This window comes from Herpailurus yagouaroundi, unplaced genomic scaffold (assembly GCF_014898765.1).
Source record: "Herpailurus yagouaroundi ecotype Mexico unplaced genomic scaffold, PumYag 159, whole genome shotgun sequence".
Taxonomy (NCBI): Eukaryota; Metazoa; Chordata; class Mammalia; order Carnivora; family Felidae; genus Herpailurus; species Herpailurus yagouaroundi.
In genome coordinates, this window is record NW_024412400.1 from 83399007 (window position 1) to 83421539 (window position 22533).

At 35.3% G+C, this 22533-nt stretch overlaps 1 protein-coding gene across 4 annotated transcripts in view; it reads right to left on the bottom strand.

Moving 5' to 3' along the window:
- The window catches only part of FGF12 (fibroblast growth factor 12), a 561291-nt gene that overhangs the window by 177176 nt on the left and 361582 nt on the right, over nt 1-22533 (bottom strand). For all 4 annotated transcript variants that reach the window (XM_040481104.1, XM_040481103.1, XM_040481105.1 and 1 more), the window contains one exon: nt 12360-12463. In XM_040481104.1, coding sequence (XP_040337038.1) covers nt 12360-12463 — 104 coding nt within the window. The remainder of the gene's footprint in view (nt 1-12359; nt 12464-22533) is intronic.

The following is a 22533-nucleotide window of genomic DNA, read 5'->3' on the forward strand; positions in this document are numbered from 1 at the left end:
GCAAGGCAGAAGGGAAAATATAAAATTCAGTATCATTTTCAAATGATTCAACCAAAGGTCTTCATTAGTGCTGCCTTAGAAGCTTAATCCTACTTTTATTTTTTAATGAAAAATGTTATTAGAAACATATATGCTAATTTTTACAATTAAGGCTAGCCCTGGAGCTAAAGTATTAATATTTTCCAGACATTATACTCTTATAATAAAAACAACACCACTTACTATTGAAAATATAGTAAGTTAAAGATGGATGCTTACCATTATTCAATCCTTACTGAAAGTAAAACTAATGATCTGTTGATTCTTCCTAAAGAAAGACAGCCTAATTCCAACAACAACACAAAAAATCACGTCACATGTTTGCAAGCAACAGCTGCCAGATTCTTGGGCTGCCAGGATTGAATATTTCTTTTTCTTTTTCTTTTCTTTCTCTTTTTTTAATTGGAAAGAATACCCCAGTTCACTTAACTAATATATATGAGGGTAAAAAAATAGGCAAATAAGTAATTTTTCTAGGTGCTATAGCCAGAAACTAACCTAAAATGAAAAATAAATGTTACAAAATTCAAGAAAATCACAGGTGTATGGAAGAAAAAATGTAAATGTGCTAAACTGAATATTTAACAAACTAATTGCTAAACAAGGCTTTGTGATTTGGTCTTTGACTTCTTTCTATCCAGGTGCCATTCAACTCTATGACTCATTTGGCAGTAATGGCTAAGGTACTCCTTCTTTCTCTTCTCTTCTCTTCTCTTCTCTTCTCTTCTCTTCTCTTCTTCTCTTCCTCTTTCTTAAATATTCAGGACTTTTCAGAGAAAGTACCTGCTCCAAGAAATAGTTCTGCATATGCCTCATATTTCAGAACATTCCATGAGGAAATCAGTTGAGGAAATTCAAATTCTAGAGTAGATATATTTTGTACCCCCATTCTACATAATTTGTGTAAAAAATCTGCCATTTCTTTTCAACATAAAATGGAAATCTCCCACTGAAAGATGACCTGAAATGACCAGACTGCTTCCCAGGAAGAAGCCCTGGCCAATCTTTGTTCCCCTTCTTTATAAGCAGTATTTGGTACAGAAAGGAAAACATGACAAGATCAGCTCTTAAAACTACAACACAATACCAGGCTCAATGCATAGAAGCATGCAATGACTCTTCTAGCAAACTTTCCATGTTCCATCATAGCCTATTCACTGTGGAACCAGTTAATTGAACTAGAAACTGTATAGAGACAAAATCAACACAATTATTACAAAAACCATTAAGACCAGATGGCCAGTGAATTATTTGCAGAATTAAACTGCATGAACTGCATCCATTAACTGATTCAATAAGATTTTAACAGATAGCCTTACATGGAAACTGCAGTCCTCAGTGCTACACAATGTATTAATATATATTAGGTCTAATCACTAACTTCAAGGGGTTTAATTCTGATAAGACAGAAAGGACACAAAAAACAGTAATTCTAACAAGAAGAAAGGGAATATGCAGATAATGTCCCATCAAGGTGCAAAATATGCAAGCTATGTTTGTAGAAATTTTATTTTGCAGAAATTGAGAAAAGTTTTATTGGGATATTCTGTTTATAGTGAGAAACAAAAGAAATTCGAGAATAAAAAGTGCTTTTCTCCTATTGTCATTTTGTGGGCATAAAATCATGCTCCCCTTTTAGCTTTTAATGTTGGTCTTCTCCTTTTCTTCTTCCTCAAAGTCCCCTCCCATATTTCTCAATAACTCTTGACTTAGTCAAGTCAGTACCTTATCACAATCTTGAGATTGCTCTTACCGAAGCACCAGATTTAGGCATGTAATTCTAAATAGTGCAAAAGGACATGAGTCCATTAAGAAATTTCTCTCTCATTCTTGTCGTTGTCACTATTGCTGTTGATACCTATCAAAAAGCCATCACAAACAAGGTGATAGGCTGCTCTGATTTTAATATAATTATGATTTTGACATGTTGTAACAGTAAAGAGTGACACATCCTTAATTTCAACAGCAAACAAGATGAGCAATGTTGATTTAAAGAATGAACACTGAACTAGGATTTCCTTTTCTTGACCTACCTCCCTTGTACTGAGCACCCTTATTTTAGTCACATAAGCTGTTTCCCAAGTGTATCTTCTGTCCTTCAGTGGCAATATCACAGTCATTACAAGGCCCAGATGAGACTGTTTATCTGAAAGCTCAGTTAAAAATTGAGAAAACATTCTACAGTAGAATGATAGATTATATATAAGGCCAAGGGCATCATGGTATTATGGAAATCTCATAATTTCTGGAGTTAAGACCTAGATAATAAGTTTTCATTCTGTTCCTCACTAGGATGGACTAAAGTCAACAAGCATCCTAAACTGCAGCTTTTCATCTATATTTAATGGTCCATTCCTGGCCTTCACAGAGCTGCTGTGCAAATTACATATAAATCTAAAAGCCTCTATGAAATAATAAAAACTAAGCAAACTATATTATTTGTACCAGCACAGTTATTAATACTGCCGCTATGACTATCACTGTTAGAGCTACTCTTGTGACAGCTTACAATATTGGTTATGTATTAGAACATAGACTGACCTAAAGCAGTTACTTTATCATTGATTTAGTTTCAAATATAATTGATATGGATTAAGGCAGTGTTAAGCAATTCAATTTGTGTTTATATAATTTGACCTTCATTAATCCCTTAGTTGAAAAAAAATCTTAATAGTTCATAAGCTAAATAATTTAGATTTTAGAGATCACTGGTACAAGGTCAGAACATTATCAATATAATTATTTTAAGTTTATTAAGTAAACAATGGTTATAGTCAGAAAAGCAAGCCTTTTTAAAACATTTCAATTATTATCAATCACTAAAATGCCAGTGATGTGTGTGCTAAGTGCATTGAACCATTCATTTAAAAAGACCCAATACTTTCAGCCTAGTTACAAGTCCTAGACATGTTTCAAGCTATTCAAACTGCATTCTTACTAAGTGCAATTTCCTAGACTCAAATGTCAGGGCTCCCAAATTGTCCAAAGCACTGAATTATGTTTTTACTTCCCAAATGATGATATACCAGATGTTACTCTCATAACTTTCTTTTCTTTCATCATTTTCTTCTTCCAAGCTGAAGAAAGAAAAGTAAATCGTAGGCAGAAGTGAGGTATCTTATCTGCTATAACAAAATACCACAGACTGGGTGGCTTAAACAGCAGACATTCATTTTTCATAGTTCCAGAAGCTGGGAAGTCCAAGATCAAGGTGCAGTCGGATTTGGTTCTTGGTGAGGGCTCTCCTTCTGGCTTGCAGACAGCTACAGTCTCATTGTATACTCACATGACATCATCTTTGTGTGCTTACAGAGAGAAAAAGTTCTGGTTTTTCTTCCTCTTCCTTTAAGATGCTAATACCATTATGAGTACTCCAGCCTCATGCCATCATCTAAACCTAACTACCCTCCCAAAGCCTCACCTCCTAATACCAACATATTGAGGATCAGAGCTTCAACCCATGCATTTTGGGAGGACATGTTTAGTTTATAATGGGGTAGGACTGGAGACCAAGTCAGAGGAATATATTAATAGAATATTGCATTGACTTCAATTATATAGGTGTGTATACAGGTAAAGAATTTAACCTTTAATCCAAAAAATATCTGGCATTTGCCCTCGGCTTCTGAAAATTGATATTTATTTGCCTAAGGGCCTTAGGCTAGCCAGAGAGAAACAATATGATTTAGGTTTAGCACTTTGAGTCATGCAACATATCAGTCTACCAGGAGCCTGAGGTCAACCACATGGGCAATCATTCAATCAATCTTACATAATGTAGTCCCAATAAAAACTCTTAACACCAAGGCTCAGGTGAGTTTCCTGACTGACAGTATTCCTTGTGTATTGCCAGATATTGATATCAGAAGAGTAATACATTCTGATTCTACAGGAAGAAGATAAGAGAAACTCCGTATTTGGTATGCATGGTATGTGTACCTATGTACTCTACCCTATGTACTTCTTCCCTTGGCTTCCCTGTATCATTCCCTTATAATAAACAAGAACCACAATTACAATACTTATAATAGTTTTCAGTGAGTTCTGAAAGTCCTTCTAGTAAATTATCAAACCAGAAAGTGGTATTGGGAACTACCCCAGACCCAAACTTGACAATTGGTGTTAGAGGTGAAGGAGGTCTTAGAGACTGTATTCTCTAATTTTGTGTTGACCCAAACTTATTGCAACAGGTAATTATTTTTTTTTATTTATATATGAAATTTATTGTCAAATTGGTTTCCATACAACACCCAGTGCTCATCCCAAAAGGTGCCCTCCTCAATACCCATCACCCACCCTCTCCTCCCTCCCACCCCCCATCAACCCTCAGTTTGCTCTCAGTTCTCAACAGTCTCTTATGCTTTGGCTCTCTCCCACTCTAACCTCTTTTTTTTTTTTTTTTCCCTTCCCCTCCCCCATGGGTTCCTGTTGAGTTTCTCAGGATCCACATAAGAGTGAAACCATATGGTATCTGTCTTTCTCTGTATGGCTTATTTCACTTAGCATCACACTCTCCAGTTCCATCCACGCAACAGGTAATTATTATGATAAGTTAAAACTCTAGGAAGACAAGGATCTTGCCTATTTTTACCCTCTTGCATATGCTCACTACATAGTATAATGTCTAGTATGTGGTAGAGTTCCAATAAATATATATTGAATAAATTTTAGGTTTATTGAGGTTGACTTTGAGGACAAAGCAGCATTTGTGCTGTGGACTGTAAGATCACCAATGTAATCATAGTTAAGTATTCATCTGTTTCTCCATCTATACTTGGAACAGGCAATTCTTTAAAAGTCCACAAGTTTATTGAGAGCTTTCCTTTATCAGAAAATGTACTCAATGTTGTGATTGGGAGAAATATATGGCCCAAGTAGCAAAGATGACTATGATATAATTCCTTCCCACTAGAAAAATAGAGAATAAGTACTGTGATATTAAAGCAGAAATAGCATCTAATTCTTACCGATATAGGTAATGGAAAGAGGTCACATATCAGTTAAGATCTGAACTGAATTACAAGGAAGGTTAAGAATTACATAGACACAGAACAACAACAACAACAACAACAACAACAAAGGTAAATATAGCAACATCAATGTAACTATAGTAGTATTACTTTTATCATTTATATATTTTATTACACATATGATTCTATAATAATAATCTAAAATATGTTATCACCAATTTTTTTAAACTTTTTTTAACGTTTATTTTTGGGACAGAGAGAGACAGAGCATGAACTAGGGAGGGGCAGAGAGAGAGGGAGACACAGAATCGGAAGCAGGCTCCAGGCTCTGAGCCATCAGCCCAGAGCCTGACGCGGGGCTCGAACTCAGGGACCCCGAGATCGTGACCTGAGCTGAAGTCAGATGCTTAACCGACTGAGCCACCCAGGTGCCCCTGTTATCGCCAAGTTTTAACCACAGTTTGAAAATAATCTGACTTAGAAATTTACATCAAACAATGCTTATCTGTAATTGTTTTTATGCATGCAAGGCTCAGTTCAAACTACTCTAAATATATAAAGATACCAATCTTATAGTAAATTTATAGAAAAGAGTAGAAAGAGGAGATTCAGACTATACCTTCTCTGCATGATGAAAAAAAATGCAACCCTCCCCCATTCCCACACAAATGCCTTTAAGCATTATGATAATTTGAGAAATGTTAGGTTGTTTTACAAGATTTTTCAAAATCATGTAAACCTCGAAGAGAATGAAATATCAACACTATTAAAATTCAAGTCAGTTATAACCGGTTAAATAACAAAAATGTTAACATTACAGGCACCATCTGAATAAGGTAAGATTTGTAGGAAAATCTGTCTCAACAGATTGTGACACAGCAGTGTTTCCTGAACTACTAAAGAAGGTGTTTCAGGAACAGAAGTTTCTAGCATTTGTGAGTTTCTTTTGTGTGGGAAAGTGATGCCTTCTAGAACTTTTATTTACTCAGTTTTACAAAAAGTATCATCATTTAATGCCATTAAAAAATTTTGGGGCTTCCTTCCAAAAAGGCACAATAAATAAAAACCAAGGAGGCAAAAGAATTATACACTGAAAACTACAAAACACTGCTGAAAGAAGTTAAGAAAGAACAAATAAATGGAAAGACATCTGTGTCATGGATTAGATTTAATATCGCTAAAATGTCCATACTACACAAAACAACCTTCAGATTCAATGTAATCTCCATAAATCCCAATAGCATTTTTTTTCAGAAATAGGAAAAAAAATCCTAAGATTTAGGAAAAAATCCTAATCTCACAGCATTCTAAACAGTCAAGACAATCTTGATTTAAAAAAAAAGTGGTGGATTCACACTTTCTGATTTTAAAATATATTACAAGCCTATAGTAATCAAAATAGTGTAGTACTAGCATAAAGACAGACATATATATGAATGAAACAAAATAGAGAGCTCAGGAATAAACTCTCACATACATAGTCCAGTGATCTCTGACAAGGGTGCTAGGACTACATAATGGGAAAAGGATAGTCTCTTCAACATATAGTGTTGGAAAAACTGCGTACCTATATACAAAAAAATAAATACATAAAATTGAACCCTTACATTATGCTATATATAAGAATTAACCCAAAATGGATTAAAAACCTAAATGTAATATTAAATTTGTAAAGTTCCTAGAAGAAAACACAGGAGAAAAGATTGATTTGGCAATGATTTATTGGGTATGAAACCAAACTCATAGGCAATAAAAGTAAAAATGGACAAGTGGGATTCCATCAAAGTTACTGCACAACAAAGAAAGCAAAGTGAAAAAGTCACCTTCAGAATAGGAGAAAATATTTGCAAACCATATATCTGATAAGAAGTTAATGTTCAGAATATATAAAGAACTCTCACAACTCAGCAGCCAAAAAACACATTTAAAAATGGGCAAAGGACTTAGGGGTGCGTGGGTGGCTCAGTCAGTTAAGTGACTTGGCTTGGGTCATGATCTTGTGGTTCATGAGTTCAAGTGCCACGTCAGGCTCTGTGCTCCCAAAAATAAACATTATTTTTTTTTAAATGGGCAAAGGATTTAAAAAGACACTTCTCCAAAACTGGCCAACATGTATATGAAAAGTGCTTAACATCACTAATCCGAGGGAAATGCAAATCAAAACTACAGTGAGATATCACCTGGTATCTGTTAGGTTGACCACTACCAGAAAGAAAGAAAGAAAGAAAGAAAGAAAGAAAGAAAGAAAGAAAGAAAGTTAGAGGAAGAAAGAAAAGGAGGGAGGGAAGGAAGAGGGAACGGAAAGGGGGGCAGAGAGAGAGGGAGGGAAGGAGAAAAAAGGAGGGAGGGAGGAAAAATAAAAGTTAGCAAGGATATGGAAAAATTGAAACTTTTGTCCACTTGTTAGGAACGCAAAATGATGCAGCTGCTATGGGAGCCAGTATGGAGGCTTCTCAAACAATTAAAAAGGAAATCTTTTCAGATGCTACAACATGGATGAACCTTGAAGACATTACACTAAATGAAATAAGTTAATCACAAAAAGACAAGTATTATGTGATTCCACTTATATGAGGTATCTAAAGCAGTCAAACTCAGAAACCGAAAGTAGAGAGGTGTTTGCCAGAGACTGAGGGGAAGGGGAAAAGGGGAATTATTGATAATGGGTACAGAATTTCAGTTTTGCAAGTTGAAAAATTTCTAGAGGTCTGTTGCACAACAATGTGTGCACAGTTAACACGACTGTAACGTATACTTAAAAATGGTTAAGATGGTAAATTTTATGTTTTTACTATATTTTTTTAAAAAGTTTAAAAAGAGGAGGAAAAAAGCACGAGTTCAGACTATGTTGGCACCCACACTGCTCGAAATAGATGGCAACGATGAATAAAATATAAAAATGTAAGATCTAAATGACATAACCAGGTTCAAAGCAAGTTAAGTATCCCTATGGAATGTAGGAAGACACTAAGCAGTTTATAGCTGCAAAGCTCCATATCGTGAAGTTGGTGGTGTGCCTCTGATCAAGTCCATGGGAACAAAAGCCCTCTGTGGAGGATGGGGACCAAAGTATTATAAGAATGCTCAGAGAGATAAATGAGTTAATAACTTTCTATAAAAAGAACAGATAGTAAAAATAGGAAGAAATCAACAAAGATCAGGTAGATATTACTTGGAAACCATTAGACAACCAAAAATGAAAAATACATAGTGATTGAAATCACAAATTAGATGGCATTAATTCTAGAGTAGGTAAATTTGAGTTTCTAACATAAGTCGTTTTGAGCATTATCAGCATCAAGATAGAGAAGTGAAATGTACATGGGTTAAGAGTTAAAATATCTCATAACTGAAGAAATATGCATCTTTTTATTAAAAGTGCATTCTGAATTTCTAACAAGTAAATTAAGATAGATTCACAACAAGATATTATAGTCGGATTTGCAGAACATGAAACATAAAGAGATTTTTTTTTCCTATATAGATTACCTACAAAGGAAAGAATATTAAACTGATGGCAAACTTCTCATATTCAACAATAGATGTCAGAAACCAATGGAGTATAATTTTCAAAGTCCTGGGAAAAATACAGGTCTACTAGAATCCTATAACAATCTGAACTATAATTTATGATTGAAAGCAAAAAGAAGGCATGTTCATGGACACCAGGACAAAGCGAATTCACCACCTACATAGACCTCATATCCAAAACAAAGATTTCTTTGGGCCAAATTTGATACATACACAAAACCAAAAACTATATGCATAGAAATTATTTTAAAGATTGGTAAATTTAACTATTATCTGTAGAATAATAACTAATCATGCATATGATTTTATTTTAAAGCTTCACTAATCAAATTGGCAAGAAGGGTGGTGGTGTTTACTAGGCAAGACGACATCCTAAGGTCAACCAGCTGTTTGGAACGCAGACAGAAACAAAAAATATTGAGCATATATAATGAGTATATATAATCTTATATACTTATAAATGCATGTTAAAAAGTAAGGGTAAATCACTAAAGACAGAATCATAACCTACATTTACAAACTAGTGGAAGAATAAAAATAGAATAGAGAAAAAGTGTCAACACAAGGAAATAAAAAAAGAACACAGAAGCAAAAGAAAAAAATATGAACTACAATGGCAACAACAAATCCAGATGCATCAACAATCTCACTAAATGCACATGAATTAAATTCAGCTATCAAAACACAGATTTTTCAGAATGGATCTTTACATTTTAGCTCTATGCTACTTAGCAGTCACTCCATCTTAACCACTCTTTCCTGTCTCCTGGTGACAGGAAAAAATCAGAAGTCACAAGGGAATTAATTCCTAGTTTTAAAATGAACGCAAACCAGGTAAATGACACACCGCTGGGACTCTAAGTAGCTTCTTTAAGACCTGTTGGGTTTGGCTCCAGCCACACATCAGCTCCCTGTCCTTGCCACATACCAGATATGGCCCCTGTTGATGTGCCTAACTATACTGTTTAACATGAATGAAATAGGAAACGACTTAAAAAAAAAAAAAAACCGCCAAGTTTTATATACACCAAAACACCTCAAGAAAACTTGTGTTAATAACCTGCTTTTAACTCACCACCAGGCCCCTGGCTGTGCTGGTGCTATCCTGCTGAGGCATACCACATAGCTGAGCAGTACTGTGTTTGTGATGGAGCCTTGATGTTCAATTCTTTTTCAGGTTTGCCTACCCCAGGATCAGCTCTCTCTAGTCTTATAATGAAAGCCTCAGGCCTATGCCTACTGTTTAAAATTAAACACCAGGGTGCCTAGGTGGCTTAGTCAGTCAAGTGTCAGACTTCAGCTCAGGTCATGATTTTGTAGTTCATGAGTTCAAGCCCCCATCAGGCTCTGTGCTGACAGCCCAGAGCCTGGAGTCTGCTTTGGATTCTGCGTCTCCCTCTCTCTGCTCCTTCCCCCTCTCAAAAATAAGTAAACATTTAAAAAATTAAACTAAATCAGATTAATTGAATACCAACACTTACTCCTATTAGTTCTATCCAGAGAGAGGATGATTTTGAAAGTAGGAATCCTGATGATTTTTGTCAGCAACGGCATGCTTATAATTAAAGGAAAATTGTTCTCAGTAGCCTCTACCATAAGAAGGGAGAAATTAGATGATTCTTGGTATGAAGCAATAAAAGAAAAGGAAATTGAGTATGTGGTTACCCCAAATAGGTAACTCACCAGGTAATTATTGGCAGTCTAAGGCATTTACTCCTTTACAAAAAAGCACCTGCAGTAAAATTATCTAATCAGGAATTTCTTGAAACCCCTCCTATGGGCTCAAGACCTCTGTGCCTTACCCTTAATTCTGAGCAAGAATGATAAAAAGAATGCATTTCTGAACATGCTTCAGAGTATGCAGTTTACTTAACTCCTACTGAATATCCAGGCTCCTCTCAGGAACTTTGAGATTGCACCCAACAAGGGAGACCTCTTTACACTTGGATCCCCTACATACACACACACACACGCACGCATGCACACACACACACACACACACACACACACACACACACACACAGGCTCCTACACACTGTGCTCTGCCCACAGTACTGTTGTCAGACTTTCTGTGTTTTTCTTCTTCTAAAACCTTTGGAAATAAACTCTGGTCCAAAGATCTGAACTCCGTCTTTTTTGCATAACTGATAGTTTTGGCTCTTTGCTTGATGACTGGTTAAATCCCTAAAGTCAATACTATCCTAAGATTATCTCCATGTTTTAGTTTGTACTACAGTGAAACATTTTTTTTTAAGTTTAACTAATTAGAATTACTCAAAACAACAAACTTTTATATTTTTTGCTACTTTTAATTCTTATATAAACTCATAATATAAATATAATATAAACTCATAATAACTGGACATTAAGAACTGTTAGAATTATGTCACATTAAAAATGAAAGATCATTTTTTTTAAATTTTTTTTTCAACGTTTATTTATTTTTGGGACAGAAAGAGACAGAGCATGAACGGGGGAGGGGCAGAGAGAGAGGGAGACACAGAATCGGAAACAGGCTCCAGGCTCTGAGCCATCAGCCCAGAGCCCGACGCGGGGCTCGAACTCACGGACCGCGAGATCGTGACCTGGCTGAAGTCGGACGCTTAACCGACTGCGCCACCCAGGCGCCCCAAGATCATTTTTGTTTTAACCAAAAATGTGTTTACCTGTAAGTATTATATTGAGCAGAACTGTTGAAATAATATGTATGTACACATCTAGTACATGAATGCAAATTCAGATCTGAGTATGCTCAGTAATAAAACAGCAACTTTAAAAATCTTAATATGAATGGCAGATGTATTACTAAAAAACAAGCATAGTACAGCAGAGATTCATTCAACTGAATATGGAAAAAATTTTAAAAACAATTTAATATTTAATTTAGAATCTAGTAAGTAGAACTTCCATTTTCAAGGATATCTCTTCATGAACTTCAAATAGGCTATTTCCTTATGAGAGAACAGATATAGATATCTGTATCTATATCTATATCTATCTATTCAGTGCAGTCACATTTTCCCAATACATAAATTATTATCTTGAGAGTCAGACAGGCATTAGAGGAGAGTTAACTACTTTACAATATGTCAGTGCTCATAATGTAGTTACTGATACTACCTAATTTTGTCAGTTTTGGAAATAAAAGAGATGTTAAACAACCCACAACCCAGTGTCCAACACCCTCACTTTAAAGGTCCAGAAATTAAGCCAAAGAGGGGGAGGTAACTTGTCCGAAGAGAAATAGTAACTGAAATATAAATAAAACTCAAATGTCCAGCCCCTAATCTAGACCTCATTCCATAAATTCACATCATCTTTGAAGTGATGAGTTATGCCAGGAATCTGATATATTAGGTACTGAAAAGATTTATTCAATATAAACAAAACACAACCTATTCTGAAAGTTTTTCTCCACAACAGGACACAAAAGACTCTCTGAAGACAAACTGAAGAATTTAACTGCAAAAGCCATCCTCTGTGCTTACAGGAGAAGTAATAGGAGAAAGGAAAAAACGTCTTACCCCTTGAATTAAACAGAACGGTAAAATTCAAAAGATCAATTATCCTCTAGAAGTGGAAGCCAGACAAAGAGAATTTATATTGCATAGACAGTAACTAGGTCTTTCTCAACAGGGCATGATCCTTTGCATTGTAAGTTATAAAATCTTAGTAAAATCCTGACATTGGGTCAGAAAATATAAAATGACTTCGACTTCTAATTTTCTTCCATAAAAGAATGGTTACTCCACTACCTGTCAACACCAGTTTATGTGTGCACACAAGCACATGCACACGTACACTTTCCAAGGTACTTACTGAGCTATAGAGATAGCCTTCACCATTCATGGCCACATAGAGGCTGGCCTTCACCCCTTGGATGGCCACCACACGCAGGCCCACGGGAATTAGATTGAAGAGGGCTGAAGAGGAAAAAAGAAGACAGAGAGGAAAAAATCAGTGACCTTTTGAATAAATCATCCTGCCTCTTAAGAGGACTCTTTTGAGAATTCAAACCTATGAACTGAAATTAGTAGGGAGAGAGAGGGAGACTGAAGAGGTCTAAGGGTGGGGAGAGCAAGCTTCTTATCTTTGCACCACTTTTAATTACCTATGCGACCTCAGGTAAATCAAATAAACTCATCTGTAATAAAGGGGTAACATTAGAAGGTCTCAAAGGGCCCCACGTTTTTGCTTCACAAAATGAACACATACTCAAACAGTATAATATGATTTTTTCAAACAAGTAAATAATTTGAACCAAAACATTCTCAATAGTGGAAAACATAATTGCCGTCATATGTAATAATAAAATATGACCTTTAAAACCTATGCCAACGCTTCTTGTTTTCAGATTTTTCCCTGTTGTCTTGAACATTGTCTTGAATACAGAAGATAAGCATAAAAATCACTGACTCATTCTTAGCTACATTGGTAGAATGAGAGCATTTCTTTTTATAGTTCAATTATTTTACATGTAAATGTAGATATGTAAACAGATGTATCTCTAATTGATAGCTTAAGCTGTAATAGACATATATCTCAGAAAACACACACACACATGTATAAATACATGCACAAAACCACTAAAACCATTAAAAATTAACTTGTTAAAATGAATTCAGTATCCCGTGATGAAATGAGAACAGGTTTGTGGTCTTTAAATATTTTGGTTGTCCATCACTGAACAATCTATATGTCTACTTGGATAAGGTATTCAAATACCAGAAAGAAAAATAAGAAGATAATCTATTTTTCTTCCAACAATATATTTTGATTAATTACATCTTCCTAGCACTACTCTAGTTATTGTTCTGATTACAAAATGAGCATAAGCATTAACATTGTCCCTTCCCTGAAATAATTTGTAATACATAAGGGAAGAAAGTAATCATATAGTTAGGCACTACAGATGCAACATGGCTATTAACTAAATATCTCACAGCTTCATGAATAAAAGAATATATCTGTAGCTCACTTTAACATCCTAGTTTAGTTGGAAATTTTTATCCCTCTTTTCTACTGATAACATTTCCATCAGTTCTGGTCATCTTCTTAGTGTTGAATTTAAGATGTATGTAAATCCAACCAAGGGCTACCTGGAATGACTGATTATTCTGGGCTTTTCTCAATGTAGAATGGTAAGCTAACTAACCACACACACTCATACACACACACACACACACACACACACACACACACACACACACACACAGTTTGACTTCCAGTCAAATGTTCAGTTGATGGGTGTAGAGGATCAAGACTTAGACCACAGGTTACTACAGCAGGTTTCAATTCTTAGATGCTTGACATTGGACCAGTTCCTTTGCCTCTTTAAACCTGTTTCTTCATTTGTCATGACAGTTGAGACTAAATCTTAGAAGATGCTCAAGAATTATTAGCCAGCTCAATTTGAATATGAACTGTTTTTGTTCTTTACACTGTCCTTGTGCTACTGAAATAACTTAAGAAGTACAAGACCTTAAAGTCTACTTGGGGAGAGAAAGCTAAGACATATGGAATAATCTGATACAGTGTATAATTTATTTCTATAATTAAATATAATATATGCATTCTATATATATTTTCTATGTTACAGAAGTTCAGGAAAATGGAAGATCTGTGTGGCCTGAAATATTCAGGAAATGTTTCACATGGAATATGGAACCCAGGTTGACACAAAGAAAGGGCAGAATTTGAGTAAGTCAAGAACAGAAAAACATTTTGGGGGGACAGGTGGTTAGGTGATTCTGGAGGATAATGTATGTGTAGACCAGTAGATGGGAAGATTTGATTCATACTAGGGATAAGTGAGAATGAATACCACATAGATAAAGTAGGGATAAACATCCGAATGTCTGTCACTCTAATCTTAGATATCTAAACTTTGCCAAATGGAAAACAAGAAGTGTGACGCATAAAGATTCGAGCAGCAACAGATTACAAAAAAAGTGTGAGGTTTGCAGACAACATAGTTTCTAAAGTAACCACTCAGAAGCTACATGGCTTTGAGCCATTCATTTAACCTCTGCTTTATTTTCCTATCTGTAAAATGAACATAATAATTGTTACTGCAGAGTATTTATAGAAGAATCAAATGTACTATCAAATTCTTAAAAGTGTTTCATAAAGAAAGAGGTGTTCTCTCTATATAAGAGTTATTTGTCATTAATATATGTCTTCTGCTTGTCAAATAAGGTTACCTTAGGGCATGATGTAAAAACTGACATCATCTCACTGGTATCTATTGAGTTTATACTCAGAATTGTTTAATACTTTAAAAAATAATACTTCATTTTTGTGCAACTCTTAATCTTCAAAGTGTTGATAAATTCATCACTGTATTTGACCTTCAACCACGAACACTATGGAGCATTTAGGACAGAATGATTATCCTAATTTTAGGAAGACAAATAGGTTCAATGTGGTAACCCAAGTGAAACTCTACCTGAACAAAGGTTTTCTGGCTCTCTCACATGTGTTTCCTCCTTCTTTATTTTTAAGTTTATTTTCTCCTAATATCCATTCTTGCCTTTTCACAAACTCTAAGACTACTTAGCTACCTTTCCATACATATCATGCAGCTGGGTGTCGCTGTGGACTCAGTAATGGCCAAAGAGATGTTGGCAGAAGGGTCTCTGCATAGTTGAAGACTCTTTCCTTAAAGACAGCTTGTGGGGGGGGCGCCTGGGTGGTTCAGTTGGTTGAGCGTCTCATTCTTGATTTCTACTCAGGTCATGGTCTTGTGGTTCATGGGATTGAGCTCTGCATTGTGCTCCATGCTGACAGCATGAAGCCTGCTTGGGATTCTCTCCCTCCTTCTCTCTCTGCCCCTCCCTGACTCTCACACTTGCTCTCTCTCAAAACAAATAAACTTAAAAAAAAAAAGATAGCTTATAAGTTTCCTTCGCCCTCTTCTCAACCATCTGCCTTACTGTTGTGTGGACTGGGATGGGGGTGTGATGGCTGGATCATCTGAGGCCATGAAAACAAAGACTACCCCCCCCCCCAGGGAGTGGTGGTAGGCAACCTGGAAAGAGTTGGGTCTCCGAGGACTTTGGGGAGCAATGGCACCAGTCCAGCAATTACCTAGGGTCTGGCTTTTATGGGAGAAAAATAAGGCCTTGTTATTTTAGTCTGTGTAATGTGGAGCCAACCGTAATCCTAACTGATAAAGGAAGCAGAGTGAATATGTAAGGTACCAACTAAAGGAAGGTATTTATACATTGTAAATAAATGCAACTACTGGAAAATATTAAGTTCAGTGAAAATTCTTATGAGAAAGAACAATGAAAACCAACATTGTGCAGAACATCTTTCTCACCTAAAGATTTCTCAGGACAAATGCTAAGAATATTGATCCATCTAACTGAAACAGTCATAACAAAGCAACTAGAAAGCTTTTCATACCTGAGGACAGTGTGAAAATTACTAAAGCCAGGCAGGGACAAAAGCAAGAAACTGTGAAAGTTCTATGCAAACCAGAAAGTGATAATGGCTTTTCAATGGTATGCTTTGGGAGATTTAGCAAGTCTATAAAAAAATCAGTAAACATTTTGGAATTAAATTTTTAGTGGTAAAAGCTAAAAACTACTCTCTTTGGGAAGGTCTGCATCTGCCTCCTAAAATCTTGAAAAGTGGCAAATGACTTACTCTTATCTATTATTTATCTTCATTGTAGTGCACAGGCTGTAACTCACAGGAGCCCTCTGCTACTCACAAGAATTCCTCCCGTGTCTCCAGTCTTCCTCTCCACCCTCGAAGCTACAGCCCTAACTCATAGGAACTGGGCCACACCATTGTTCCAGTCCCTGGAATCTACTCATGCCATTTTCCTGCTTACAACCTCTAGGTACTCTACACTGACTACGGATGGATCCAAAGTTTCTACTCTGATCCTCAGCACCCTTTGCAATATGGCTTCAAATGGCATTTCCAGTTTATCACCTGCTACTCACGCATTCCATTCACCAAAACCAGCTTTATAGAGTTTCCCCGTTTCCCAAGTCCCCCCTTGATCTTTAAGTAGGCTAAATTTTCTTTTCTTTCCTTTTCTTCTCTCTTTTTGAAAATCTGTCTTTACTATTCAACTGCACCGTAAGTTTTACCCAAACCCTTGAGATGGCTGTTTCCTTTTCCATAATTGTGTAATTCATCAGTATATCTTTATAATAGCATTTCAGACATGGCATTATAGCCATTTGTTTACACATCTGTCTCCATCCCTAAAATGGAAGACTTTTCAGGGTAGGTCTCTGCAATTTCTACCCCAGTTATATGTACATATCTTACATTCATCAAATGTTATTGATTATAAGGGTCACGAAAAGACACATTTCCAGAATTTATGGTCTTCTTATTGGAATAAAAGTGCTTTTTCTTTTTTTTCTTAAGATCAACATATTTTTAATATCAAAAAGAAATTAAAAACTTAAAACATCTCAGCCTGAAGATCAAAATTATATATAGTCACACATTTCTGCTACATGGCATTATTTCCTCTAATATATTTACTTACTGCTTCTAGTAATTTGATCTTCCTCTTCCTACTCTTTAGCCCCATGTTTCTGCTTACTTCATTCTCTCTGCTTGGAATGCTGCTCTCCCCATATTTTCACACTGAACCTCCTGCCATGCTTGACATGACACACCAAATACCAAGTGCTTTCTCTCACTCCTAAGCTGCCCTAGTCCTGAATCTAGACTGTTTTCACCACAATTTATAATTTTCTTCCTTAAAAAATATGTTTCTGTCCTAACCACAACTAGAATGTAAGCTCCCAAAACAAATATCACATCTAAACCACACCTGTATAATACAGAGAGTAGAGAGTGGGAGAGGAAGAAAAAAGAGACAGAAACAGAAGAGAGAGAAAGACACACACACACACACACACACACACACACACACACACAGAGAGAGAGAGAGAGAGAGAGAGAGAGAATAAACAGGGTAACATATATCCTATTTATATTCAAGATCCCAGTAAACATTTGCCGAAGACTATAATTATAAGCCAAAGAAAGCACAAGCATCGAATACGATATTCAAACATCTTCTCAATTTTGTCCTTTCCAAAAGGAGTATCTCATTCTAAACCTTTATGTAAATCTGACTCTTATATTTTGAAAACTGAAATAATGGAGTTGGTATTCTTGGGATCCATAACAAACCCAATTACTGAACCACATGGAAAAAGTATATGAAAAAGGTAATGAAGGGAAAGGATAGTTTCTTCAAAAAATGGTGCTGGGGAAACTAGACTTCCATATCCAAAAGAATGAAGTTGGACTTATATTTTATATTACACACAAAAATAACTCAAAATTGATTAAAAGTCCAAACATAAAACATGAAACTATAAAACTCCTAGAAGAGAATATAGGGGAAAATGTTGACATTAGTCTTGGCAGTGATTTCTTTCATATTAACACCAGAAGCATAGGCCAAAAAAAGCAAAAATAGACAAGTGGGACTACATCAAACTAAAAATCTTCTGCAAAGCAAAGGAAGCAATTCACTGAGTTAAAAGGTAACCTGAAAAATGGGGGGAAAAACCATATCTGCAAAACATATAACTAATAAAGAGCTAATGACTTACATATATAAGTATCTTCTACAACTCAACAGCAAAAATACAAATAACTCAATTTAAAAATGGTCAAAAGACTTGAACAGACATATTTCCAAAGACAACATATAAATGACCAATAGGTACATGAAAAATGTTCAGCATCACTAATCATCAGGGAATGCAAATCAAAACACAATGAAATACCATCTCATACCTGTTCAAATGACTAGTATTTCTTTTACATTTTTTCAGTTTATTGATTTATTTTTGAGAGAGAGAGAGAGAGAGGGAGAGAATGAGCAGGGGAGAGGCAGATAGAGGGAGAGAGAGAATCCCAAGCAGGCTCCATGCCACCAGCATAGCGCCTGATGCAGGGCTTGAACTCACGAACTGTGAGATCATGACCTGAGCTGAAATCAAGAGTTGGATGTTTAACTGACTGACCTACCCAAGAGCCCCTCAAATGACCATGAATAAACAAATAAATAGGTAAATAAATAAACAGTGTTGACAAGGATGTGGAGAAATTGGAAGTGTGTACCACCAGTGGAATGTACAATGGTGTGGCCAATATAGAAACAGTACGGAGATTCCTCAAAAAATTAAATGCAGAAGAACCACCATATAATGTAGTAATCCCACTCCTGGGATATATGGAGAAAGTTGAAATCAGGATCTCAAGAACATATATGCCCTTCCATGTTCATTGCAGCATTATTCACAATATTCAAGATATAGAAACAACTTATATGTCCATGTATGGAAAAGTGGATGAAGAAAATGTGATATATATATATATATATATATATATATATATATATATATATCTCCATATCCATATAGATAGATATATAGATATAGATATAGATATAGATATAGATATAGATATGGGTATATATATGGAATACATATATATGGAAACATTTATTCTTCAGCATTTAAAAAAGGAAAATTTTGTCATATGTAATAACATGAATGAATATGTAGGACACCATGCTAAGTGAAACTAGCATCATTCCACTGCATTATTCTACTTACATGATGTATCTAAAATAATCAAATTCCTAAGAGCAGAGTAGAATGGTGGCTGCTAGGAGCTAGAGGGAGGGGTGAACAGGTAGCTATTTTTCAAAGGATATAACATGTCAGTTATGCAAGATGAATAAGTTATAAAGATCTGCTCTACAGCATGGTGCCTATAGTTAGCAATATTATAGTGTGCACTTTAAAAGTATGTCAAGAGACTATATCTCATATTAAGTGTTTCTTTTAAAAAAGAAAAAAAGAAGTAAAGGGGCATGAGGAAAATTTTGGAACTGATGGGTATGTTTATTACCTTGATTATAGTGATAGTTTCATGAATGTGTGCATGTATCAAAACTTAACAAAGGGTATATATTAAATATGTATAGGGGTTTTTTTTTGTATGTCAAATATACTTCAATAAAGCTGTTGTTTAAAAACGTAATGAGGGAAAATGGTAAAACAAAACAAAACCCTAGTAGATGAATTGTATTGATACATTCAATTCTTCACTTTTCCTCACATTTATATGCTTTTCCATATAAATTTGCAATGCTCTAAAAGGATGTTCTGCCCTATCTCTTGACACTGGGCTCAGTCGTGTGACTTGCTTTCTCCAATAGGTTGTTAGCAAATGCAAGCAGAGTCTGAAAAAGAGCTCATCCCCCCCCCCCCCATTTATTCATTTCTCCTCTGTCCCTGCATTGAGAAGAATATGCACAGACTAACCCACTGATCCCAAGAAGGGGATATAAAATACTTAGAACATAACAAAGTGGCCTCAGTAATCCAGCCAAGGCAATTCTGGATTAACCAACAGATAGCTGACCCCCAGATATGTAACCAAGACAAGATCAACAGAACTGGCTTGTGGACCACCTCAGACACATGAGACATAAACATTGCTATTGCATGCAGTTGAGGCTATGTGATTGTTGAATATGTAGCATTATTATAATAATGTATAAATGACTGGCAAAAGTTATTTACTTGGGGAAGTAGGTAATGGATTTGAATTGCCCTGATATCATACAACAAAAAAATTCTCATATTTGACAATACTTAACATGTACATGAAATGACAAATTATGAGCTATGTAGCTAAAATAGACTTTTATAAATTAAAAGAAAATAATCAAGGATAATTTTTGATTAATCATGCTACAGGAAAGACTGAATTATTTTTTTTCAGGAAATACATTATGAAATTCTTGCCATACAAAAAGATGTCCAAAGATTCTGCATACAAAATAATGGAAAAGAAATTAATAGACTTGCATCCACCAAGTAATTAATTAAAATATTTTATTATTTCCCTAGATTTTATCATCTTTGTGATAGCTTTCAGTTTTTTAAAATTTAATCCTTTGTGATTTATTTTCTCAACCTACTCACTTTTGTATCCAATTTTAATTTCATCATGCTATATTTATTTTTTTCTGAGAGAATGCCTCAAATCGTATAAGTTTTAGGACCTACAAGATTTCAATCAGTATCAGGTTGAAATTTAAGTGTCAGGAGAGAATGAAAGAAAAGTAACACATGAGGTAGGAAAAACTAAAGAGAGTATATTCATGGAATATCTAATTTTTTTTTCAGGCATCATGCTAGGCATTCTGACATGCAAAATGTCACTTTTAAAATAAGTATCTCACTAGTTGGCTTTACTTCAGTGTATAAAAAGTCCTAACTTCTTTTTTGGGTACCAAGTGAATACAGAAGGGAATGAAAATTGCCATCCTAAACTTTAGGGTAAGATTCCATAGCTATAGTCAGTTGAACTCTCATATGGTATCTTGTAAGTATCTCTATAATGTCTCTGATTCAAAAAAAATATGTATTCTTTCTATAAATATTTATTGAGCACTTAGTATATGCCACATGTTAGGCTTGGGATGGGAAAATAGTGATGTAGCCAACAGATGTGGTCCCTAGGGGATAAACCTTCACTTGTAATTCTTCCTGACATTCCTACTATTCTGGGTACAATTTGAAGGCCCTGGAAATTGTTATTATCCTTGTTGCCTAGATGTAGCATCCTGGTCTCACAAGCCGCTCTTCAATATTTGCCAAATAAATAAATGAATCAGCAATGGTTTCTCTTTAAGTTTGCTTATTCATAGCTTTTCTTGGTCATATTTCCAGAATTAAGCATGCAAGAAAAAAATGATATTATTTATCACACATATAATATATTCAAATACGGAATCTAAAGGGAAAGCCAGAAGATTTACATGGCACAGGGTTTGAGTGGACAGAAGTATAGGATGTGTAAGGCTGAAGTGTGTGTGAAGGGTGATGCAGGTTTTAGGACTGAAGAAGAAATGAGGAGTTTGGGAAATCTGTTATAATCAAGATATCAGACATCTTGTAAAATTACACTGGAACTAAAAAAAGTACCTTGCCAAAGTGCTATGTTCTTAGTCAACTTCATTTCTACCTGTGTGTTATCCACACAAATTTTTCCAATGGCAAAAAGGTGGCAATAATGCAAAATACATCAGAAAACACTGTGACAGCAATGAAAATGCAAGAAGAAAGAGAAGAAGAGGAAGAGAGGAAAAGAAAAAGTGAAGGAGGGAGAAAAAAGCTCCTTACAAATTCTTCTTTACAACAGGTAAATCCAGTATCTTCCCAAGCAACTTCTAAGGACAGACTCCTTATTGCTTGTAATAATGAACAGGTATAAAAGAGTACAGTCATGTTTTCAAGTTCTGGGTTGAATGTGCAGAATGGGCAAAGCAAAAAATGCATTTTATGACCCACTAAAATGCCAAGTTAAATTTGTAGTGGAAGATGCTGAGCGAGAATAGAGATATTTGGGTTTATAACCTGTGTACTCTCCATATCAGATTGTCTTGAAAATTATCATTTCCCTCTCATCAAAATGTTCTCAATAAAGATACTTTGTCAGAGTGTGAATAATATATCCTACAAAAATTTTAACCTAAAATTAAGTTGGTTCCAGGTTATTTTTCTTCATAACCCTATATATAATCTCTGTAATAGCATTTGTAATTGTAGTATTTATGATAATATTTGTAGGTTATACTCAATTGGTTTTTCATTAGTCATGAAAATAATGTGTACTTCTGGCTTTTATCATTTATTAAGGTCAATTCCTCCCCCCCCCCCCTGTTCATTTTCAATAGGAAAATGACCTTACAGAATAGTCAACAAACTAGAAGATAGACAGTCTTGGCTCCTAACTCCTCCAACACAAACGTGGTCGTATAAACTAGGGTACAACGGAGTATTCATTCAGGCAAATTAATTGCTCCCTTATCCTAATTCCACAGCATTACATAACATGTATCACACTGCTTTTTCATATTTATTTGCTTGCCTGAATTTCCCTGCAAATAAGTAATTTTTCAAGAATATGAAATATGTTT